General features: G+C 32.2%; 2 protein-coding genes across 2 annotated transcripts; both read left to right on the top strand.

The window, feature by feature from the left end:
• Positions 1 to 1,601: 1,601 nt before the first annotated feature.
• Positions 1,602 to 5,441, top strand: LOC108320407 (katanin p60 ATPase-containing subunit A1). Its single transcript, XM_017551817.2, has 7 exons — positions 1,602 to 1,824; positions 1,902 to 2,397; positions 3,315 to 3,521; positions 3,934 to 4,178; positions 4,368 to 4,526; positions 4,671 to 4,758; positions 4,898 to 5,441. Exons 1-7 carry the CDS (start codon positions 1,703 to 1,705, stop codon positions 5,177 to 5,179), a joined length of 1,599 nt encoding a protein of 532 aa, XP_017407306.1. The 5' UTR covers positions 1,602 to 1,702; the 3' UTR covers positions 5,180 to 5,441.
• Positions 5,442 to 6,293: 852 nt separating this feature from the next.
• On the top strand, positions 6,294 to 8,276 carry LOC108320444 (uncharacterized). The gene is made up of 6 exons (XM_017551863.2): positions 6,294 to 6,476; positions 6,618 to 6,770; positions 6,946 to 7,017; positions 7,123 to 7,245; positions 7,875 to 7,994; positions 8,143 to 8,276. The coding sequence occupies exons 1-6, from the start codon at positions 6,368 to 6,370 to the stop codon at positions 8,226 to 8,228; spliced, it is 663 nt and encodes a 220-aa protein (XP_017407352.1). The 5' UTR covers positions 6,294 to 6,367; the 3' UTR covers positions 8,229 to 8,276.
• The last annotated feature ends 858 nt before the right edge of the window (positions 8,277 to 9,134 follow it).

The following is a 9,134-nucleotide window of genomic DNA, read 5'->3' as shown; positions in this document are numbered from 1 at the left end:
TCTATGGATTGAACCTCCCTCACTGAAACCTACTTTCTTGTTCTTTTTAAATTTTTTGAATGTCATTGGTATCAGTATTACTCCACCCTATTAATGGCTTTCATACTGGTGGCCCAACTTTACTTTATTCAAATAACAATACTCAAATGTTTAGATCAACTTATAAAAAAAACTGTTCAGATCAAAACAAAAGCGTTTGATTCTACGTTTACTTTCCATACAACTCATCGTCAAATTATTTTATCATAAACAGTGCCGTATCAACCATTCGGTAACTTCTACTTTCAACTTCCATCTATATTATTTTAAACATTACAACACTTTTTCTTTTTTTTAACTTTAATCTTGAGATTAACATTGTTGACAGTGCGAAAATTTTGGCATGGAAAAAAATATATTTTTAAAAATAGTTTCCTGTGAAATATTGGTATATATATTTATGTGATACTGTATGTAATGTTGTCCATAAAAAAATTTATGCAGCTTGCTGTTATTATTGCTATTCATACATATCACATACTTTGATTAAAATAAATGTTAAAATCTAGTTGTTTCGGGTATGGGTTAAAATCCTTTGCTCCAAGTATTTCAAGTTATTTTGAATACTTATAAAAAAACGTAACATTTAAGTTACTAATGTAATCAAATGGTTAGCACAATATGTATATATTGTGCATAATGATCTTAAAGTCATATCTAAAACCTTTATTTATATTAGTTAGGATAAATTTTTACCTTTTCCGGCTTAATAATAGTCTAATAACACCAATGCATTAGGAACTCAATGACTCATTATTGCTGATAATATAATCCTATTGTTAGGTCGTATTAGGCATGATATGGGTAGATGGTCTGGAAGAACGACTTGAGAAGAGAGCCTAAGTAAGCAATCTGAGTGAACAACCTGGATGGTCAGCCTAAATGATTGAATGCTATTTGGCCCATCGATCAAACCGTATGGTACACTAGTCAATCTTAAATACAATGAATTTGGTTCGTATTAAATATGTTTTTTTAGGTTAATTGTTAACTTTATATTTGACAAAGTTGCAGTTATATACATGTATAAATGGTTTGAAATTAATAATATGATACATCTAATAAACATCTAATGTGATTGAAACATGTTTTTTTACCCAATTCTCGTATTATCTTAAAAATAAACATTAAATTTTATTAGTTTTTAATAAATAATTTATAAAAGAAGATCTAGAATCAATTTTCAATAAGGTATAGTATAAAAATTAACCCACAACATATACAAATATGTTAAAAATAAATAAAAATCAAAAGAATTTTGAACGGAATGACTTGACATGATTACCCCAAACTCCACTCAAAGAATTCAAATGAAAAGGGAGAGGAAGAGAATAAAAGGACTATAAAGAGTTAGATTTTCAAAACGAAAAAGGCAAAAATAATAACGTTATGTTGACATTTTATTTTTAACAGAGAAACAGATAAAGAAGAAATATAAGTAAAAAGGAATAGTTAGGAGAAACTGGGCCACTTCATAATTTAGGAAAAGAAAAGTGGGTGTGGGCTGGTGGGCCCATCTCACTGGACTCAAATTCAAAACTTCAAAGCCCATCTAAGAACACCATCTCGTTTCGTTCCGTTTCGTTCCAAGGAGGAAGTGTCACACTGTTGGGAACAGAAGCAGAATCATCAGAATCAGAAGAAAAAGAAGAAGAAGAAGATAATGGTTGGAGGTTCCTTGGGAGGGTTGCAAGAGCACCTCAAGTTAGCCAGAGACTACGCTGTGGAAGGGCTCTACGACACTTCCATCATCTTCTTCGACGGTGCCCTTGCTCAGATCAACAAGTACTCTTCTCTCTCTTCTCAATTTCCTGTAATTTCTGTCACTTTCACTGATTCGTTCCTTTTCACGATTCTTTCAGACACCTGAGCACCGTCGAGGACCCTTTGATTCGCGCAAAATGGATGAATGTGAAGAAAGCGCTTTCGGAAGAAACCGAAGTTGTGAAACAGTTGGATGCCGAGAGAAGGGCTTTCAAAGAAAACCCAATTGGAAGACGCGCCGTTTCGCCTCCCATTTCTGCCAAGTCCTCGTCTTTTGTTTTTCAGCCGTTGGATGAGTACCCCACTTCATCGAGCGGTCCTGCTCCTTTTGATGATCCTGATGTATGGCGGCCACCCAGTAGGGATACCAGTAGGAGACCCGCCAGGGCCGGTCAAGTGGGTACCCGCAAATCTCCCCAAGATGGGGCCTGGGCGCGAGGTTCTACTGCTAGAAGTGGTGCAACTGGGCGTGGTGGTGCTAAAGGTGGTGCTACTAGTAGGGTTAACTCGGGGACACGAGCGCCCGCTGCTGGAAAGAAGGGCAATGTTTCTGGAAAGTCGACCAATACCAAGACGGATACTGCAGCTGTTACTGTAAGTTTCAACTTTGATGAGGCAGTTTGTTGGATAATATTCACTGTATGCTGTTGGTTGGAGAAGTCGTTTCTAAGGATAGTTTTTTAATTTGGTTGGTGGACTCAACCATATTTTGTTGGTTTATTTGCTTAATCTTATGACACCTTAATTATTGAATAGGTTGTTCTTAGCATTGATAGGGTGTCTTTGGATGAGTGGTTGCAACTTTGACATTGAATAAACTTGGTTTTTGTGAAATCGATTCTGGTTTAAATTGATTATGTAGTGACATACTTTGTGTTTGGATTATATTTAATTTTTCTGTAATCTGGAGTTGATTGTAAGTAAATGTGAGTTTATAGTGCATTGTTTTTTGGTTTGGATTACACATATTAGAAATTTGGTTTCAACTTGTAATGCTGTTTTGGAAACTTGCTCTCGAAGTCGATTTTGGATATGTTGTTACCAAATTGACTTGAGTCTAAGCTATATAAGTGGAAGAAATAACATGACTAGAGTTAGAGCATCTCTCCAGTGGAAGATGCTTAGGGGTTGTTTTGGGTTACTTAAAACAATTCTTCCATTGTAGTGGTCTCACATCACATGGCATTCTAAAGTTACTTGATAAATTTTCTTTTTGCTTCTCTAACCAACTCCAAGCAACTCAACCTTAATAATACAAATTATTTTACTCAATTGAACAATCAATATTATTTTCAGTAGTGAAGTATAAATTAAAAAAATATAAAATAGTGAGTTTTGTATCCAGGTGTTAATTTTGTATTAGATCCACGGCAAAGTGTTTCTTCTTCTTCATGTTTTGTGGTTTCTCGGATTATCAATTTGGCCTTTGCATATTGCATCCCTAAGTCTGGACAGTTTGAAAAACGCCTAACTTCTTAGATACGTGGTTTGGTCCCTGAATTTGCTAATAGAATGGACAAAATGGTGATTCTGAAGATGGTAAGTCAAAGAAGGGTCAATATGAAGGTCCCGATCCTGAATTGGCTGCAATGCTTGAAAGGGATGTGTTAGAAACCTCTCCTGGAGTTAGATGGGATGACGTTGCAGGACTTACTGAAGCAAAAAGACTTCTAGAAGAAGCTGTTGTGCTTCCCTTGTGGATGCCTGAATATTTCCAGGTAATTTTGATTAAATTTCTATCTGAATTCTCGTAAAAGCTGGCTTACTTAATGATACAATCCAGTTACATTTAATAATCATAGTTTATTTTAAAACTAATAATTTGGAATTGTGATTTGTATGATACTCTAATTGTTATCACGGTGGTTATTTTAGACATTTTGTTTGGCATTATGATAACCTGCTTTTGCATACAACTTGATTTTCAACTAAGCCTTGTTTATGAAATTATTGTTGCAAAATAAGTTCACGCTTCTCTGGTTACATGCATATGACTCTTTGAATTTTTAATTAGAAATTTGTTTGTTTGATTAGGCCTATTCTATAAGAAATCCCATAATATCCGCACATTTGAATCTCTGTGAATTAAATGTCTTGGGGAATATTGAAGTTTGGTGCTCATTATTTCAGGGAATCAGGAGGCCATGGAAAGGCGTTCTCATGTTTGGACCTCCAGGAACCGGGAAGACACTTCTTGCTAAAGCAGTTGCTACTGAATGTGGGACCACTTTCTTTAACGTATCTTCTGCAACTTTGGCTTCTAAATGGCGTGGTGAGAGTGAGCGCATGGTGCGGTGTTTGTTTGATCTTGCAAGAGCATATGCACCAAGCACAATATTTATCGATGAAATTGATTCTCTATGCAATGCAAGGGGGTGAGGCTTTCTTGTTCTTTAAGACATCCATTTTATGTAGTAGTCTTTCAAACTTTTTATGGTTCCCCAAAATGAAGTTTCATTCAATCCATTGTTTACATTCCTTGTACGCATTGGTAGGCTGTGTTGGCTTCACTCTTTTTTGGATTGATTATTGAGATCTGATTGAATTCACATTTACTTCGTCAGGGCATCCGGGGAGCATGAATCGTCTAGAAGGGTGAAATCTGAACTTCTTGTTCAGGTTGATGGTGTAAGCAATAGTGCCACAAATGAAGATGGTAGCCGTAAAATAGTAATGGTTTTGGCCGCAACTAACTTCCCATGGGATATAGATGAGGCATTAAGGTTTGTTTTTTTTTTTTCTGCATTATTTTCTTTACAATTTTAAGCTGTAAGTTATAAAAATTTACGATTAGTTATGTGCATGATAAGATAAATCTCTTTTCTTCTCGCATTCTGATTCAATTTGATGCTTTTAATGCAACACAGGAGAAGGCTGGAAAAACGTATATATATTCCTCTTCCAAATTTCGAGAGTCGTAAAGAGCTGATCCGGATAAATTTGAAGACTGTTGAGGCAAGTTGTGATGTTAATTTCTGTGTTGGCCATATAGGATTTTAACCTTATAATTTTTATTGTGTGGAGCTGTAATTGAATGATGATTGGATTATTACTATTGTTATTGCTGATGGTAGTCGTATTTCACTTTCACCAGGTGGCGACTGATGTGAATATAGATGAAGTGGCCCGGAGGACAGAGGGCTACAGTGGAGATGATTTGACCAATGTGTGTCGTGATGCTTCCTTGAATGGTATGAGGCGAAAGATAGCAGGAAAGACTCGTGATGAAATCAAGAACATGTCCAAGGATGAGATTTCAAAGGATCCTGTTGCCATGTGTGATTTTGAAGAAGCTTTGGTAAAGGTCCAACGAAGTGTTTCTCAGGCCGACATTGAACGCCACGAGAAGTGGTTTACCGAGTTTGGATCAGCATGAAGACTGGGAAAAACATCAACCACGGTAGTGTTGTTTTTCTTTTTTCCTATGAGTGGGTGGTTTGTATCTGTTGTTTGTTGATGATGTTTGATTCGTTTGCTGACGAAATTCATTGTAGTTTTATGGTATTGGAGGGATCTTCAATTGTTAATTTGTATCTGCGAGATCATTGAATTTTGATGTAATGTAATTTAGTCTGACATGATTCCAAAGCAGTTCTTGTGCTTTAATATACATCAGTTTGGATCAGTTTAGAATGTAATTTAGAATGTACATCAGTTTTGCATATAATGATGTTGTTGTGCGATCTGTATCAAACATTCTATGAAAATTCCTGATATAAGTCAAGAATTTTAGATGCCTTCAACCGTCTTTGTCTTTTCTTTGCGACGAGGCATTGAATTTCTCGATTATGTCGCCATGAAAACGGCAATCTCAACACGTCTTCCTTCTTCTGTGAGAAAATCAAAGTAACAGGGACGTATCATTGTCTTATTCACTCAAAAAAGTATGATAATCTTAATTTCTTGGCATGAAGCTGAAAGCCATGTACTTATACAAAGGGTCAAGTTGAAAATTAAGTGAAAATTTCTATATAGTATACAAGGATGAATTATACTCTATTTCTTGATTAAGTGAAAATTTCTTGATTCATCATTAGAAAAATAATAGTACTTGCAAAATCTGTCTCTTAATTTAAGCATACAGGGATGAATTATAATATATATGGTATTTTTTTTTTGCCTTTAAATTGACTTGCATTGTTAGTGGCAGTTTGTTTTTTTTCTTTTGGTGATAGAAATTTTTAACACCCTTATTTTTAAATAAATATGAGAGTAAAGATTGAGGAAAACTTACAAGTTTATATACACACGGAATAACAAATAAAAAAATTTAAAATAAGGGAAATGGAAATATAATTAGAGTTTTTTTAAAATACAATTAAATAATGTATATCTTACAGATGTATATTTCACCATTAATTAAAAAAAAGTCATAATCCAAAATATAAATATTTCTATATTTTTAATTTTTTTAAATATAAAATTTGTGTCGACTCTATTTTGTGATTATAGAAACTTACACTCAACTTTTGAAATAGGATACTGGTGGTCACCAATCCAGATCATTAAATTACCATAACCATGGTCATTAAATAGCTTGGGAATTGAAGAAGAAGAAGAAGAAATGGGAAAATTCAGTTGGACAAGTTTGGTCCTTGTTTCTCTATATCCCTTCTTCTTCACATGTCAAGTCTCTGCTCCTTCCCCACCGTTAATGTCCAACCTAGGAATAAGTATATACTTAATCCTTCTCATCTCTTCCATTTTTATCATTTATTCTATTCTATTAGTTTTGATTACGAATGCTTAAAAGATTTAAAGTTTATTTTTTAACGTAAATATATTTTGTTAATTTGATTATTGTGTTTGTGTAGATATTTTCAATGTATGCGATGTAGTATACTGTGGGAGAGGAACATGCCAACTTTCTTCCACTGATTTACTCGGGTTCAGATGCGATTGTGAAACTGGTTGGAAGAAGCCTAACATTGGTTCTTTCCAATTACCACCATGTGTTCTTCCCAATTGTGAGTCATGCATCATCTTCATTGTTCTTATCCATGTTCATACATAGGAACTAAATCATGCACGAAACCAATTCAAAGAAAGTGACTTTCTTACATACCATATGCAAGGAAATTGAAATTTGTTTCCATTCATGATTCGAACAAAAGGGTATATTTGCTGAGATGAAATATGCAGGTACTGTTGATCTAAACTGTGGCAATGGTTCTTCGTCACTGCCTTCTTCTCCACCTACAACATTTAAGGATCGTAAGCTCATATAATAAATACTTTTGTTGAATTCATTAGCAACGTTTTGCAGAACAAAATATGAAATGAGACTTTGCACATTTTGATGTTCTGTTTTCTATGCAGCTTGTTTGTTGAATTTGTGTGGGGATGGAACTTGTGAGAGTAATGGCTCTGATTTTAGGTGTCAATGCAATGAAGGCTCTGCCAATCTACTCGACGATCCAAAACTCATTTGCATTAAGAGATGTAAATTGCTTTTTTCTTAATCTTATTTTGCTTTGTTCTTCCATCTATTGTTTTTTCATACTTAGTTTTAACATTTTAAAAAGTAGGCCACTTTGTTCTGTTTCTACAACCTATCCATCTTCATTTGATTTGATTTGGGTTCATAAAGGGTGAATTTTTATTTCAATTCATCACATGATAATTTGCTTCTTTAATTCAATTTATTAACACCAACTAAACCTTTTCAATCCAAAAGTTGAAAACAATAGATTTATTGTAAATTTTTGTAAGATTAAATATATTTCTAGTTCTTAAACTTGAGTGCAAAATTAGATTTTGTTTTGTTCTAAATTTGAATAATTTTCATCTGAAACAATATAACTAGTTAATGTTTCAGTCTAAAATGTAATTATATGTAAGAAAAAATTAATATAATTAGATTAAGAAGACAGTATTTATTTAAATTTAAAATTTGAGATCAAATTATATTTTAAAACTATGATGAAATTTAAAAACTAAAAATTTATTTATTCTTATAAGTTATTCAATATGAAAATCAGAGTGATGTATTAATTCTAAACAATTTTTATTAACCAAAATAATTGTTCGAAAATATTTTAATCAAACTAAATTAAATATATATGATGCAGGCACTTTGGGAGGGGATTGTGGGGGATTTAATCTAGGGTTTGACTCATCACCTAACGAAACTCAGCCACCGCCGGAAAAATCAGGAACCAGTGGCTCTCCTCCGACTTCTCCGACTGCAGGTACTTTCAGTATATATATTTCCTTTTATTGTGAAAAAAATTATAATTTACAATTAATTTTTATTTTTTTAATAAATTATAATAATGAAATTGGTTGACTGAGTAAAAGAATGCAGAAGTTATGTTCTTTATTTTGTGTGCATGGCAGTGTCAGGTGAAACGCTGCGTTCCATAAGGGGGCTTCATGTGCTAGCTACGTTGTTATTAGCATTAATATTTGAAGCATGGATTTAAAAGGGAAGATGAAAGTGCAGAAATGCAGAAAATAAACCCTTTTCTAAATAAAAGAGTCTTTTATTTATTTCTATAATTGGTTACTTAATTAGAAATTAGTAACAGTGTTAAAGTTGTTTACATGTTGTTTTTTTATTTTAGAAATTAGTTAATTAGAGATTAGTGACAGTGTTAACGTTAATTAGAAATTAGTAACAGTGTTAAATGACATCTTTGATTCTCTTGATTTTAATATATACATTCATGTTTTTAATAAAATAACATTTATATCTGTAGATTTTATAGATTACTCACCTTTTATGCTTTTAATAAAACAATATTAATTCTTCTCATGTTCTAACAAATGTTACTAATTAACTTCATTTATCTTATTTAAAGCAGCAAACAGGTCCTTTTTAAGATATTGTTAGATATTTGTAAAATTATTTAAAAGTTCTTTAATTTTTATATTTTAAAATTGTAAGTTTAAGTTTCAAATTTTTTATTTAAGATTTAATTGATATTTTTTAATTTATAAATAAAATAGGAGGATAGGTATTACTTTATTTATGTATAAAGGGGATTTCCCCTGGTGTCCACAATTATTTTCAATTTTATCCTTCAAATAATTTTTTTAAAATTAAAATAAGTATTTTATTAATTTTACCTTTTAAGTAATCATTTCTTTAAAATAATTTTCATTTGATATCTTTTTAAATGTAACCATTTTTAATTAGAAAACTCCTAGAAAATAAATAAAAAATATTTGCAATAAAATTATAAAAACTATTTATATTTAATTTTATAATTATAATAATAATAATTTTATTATCATAAAAATAATAATACATATGCTGCAACATATATTTTCACTAGTTAAACATAAATAAGGTAAGTACTTTTTATGGAAAATTTAAGAGAGAAAGT

Source organism: Vigna angularis, chromosome 9, assembly GCF_016808095.1.
Source record: "Vigna angularis cultivar LongXiaoDou No.4 chromosome 9, ASM1680809v1, whole genome shotgun sequence".
Classification (NCBI taxonomy): Eukaryota; Viridiplantae; Streptophyta; class Magnoliopsida; order Fabales; family Fabaceae; genus Vigna; species Vigna angularis.
This window is presented reverse-complemented; position numbering and strand designations above follow the sequence as displayed.

Bases quoted from the DNA above. Each gene is read 5' to 3' on its own strand.
- LOC108320444 (XM_017551863.2), top strand. From the start codon at position 6,368: ATGGGAAAATTCAGTTGGACAAGTTTGGTCCTTGTTTCTCTATATCCC. The intron at 6,477-6,617 runs GTATATACTTAA...GTGTTTGTGTAG, and splicing joins AATGTCCAACCTAGGAATAA to ATATTTTCAATGTATGCGAT. The intron at 7,018-7,122 runs GTAAGCTCATAT...TTTTCTATGCAG, and splicing joins ACCTACAACATTTAAGGATC to CTTGTTTGTTGAATTTGTGT.
- LOC108320407 (XM_017551817.2), top strand. From the start codon at position 1,703: ATGGTTGGAGGTTCCTTGGGAGGGTTGCAAGAGCACCTCAAGTTAGCC. The intron at 4,527-4,670 runs GTTTGTTTTTTT...AATGCAACACAG, and splicing joins GATATAGATGAGGCATTAAG to GAGAAGGCTGGAAAAACGTA. The intron at 4,759-4,897 runs GCAAGTTGTGAT...CACTTTCACCAG, and splicing joins TAAATTTGAAGACTGTTGAG to GTGGCGACTGATGTGAATAT.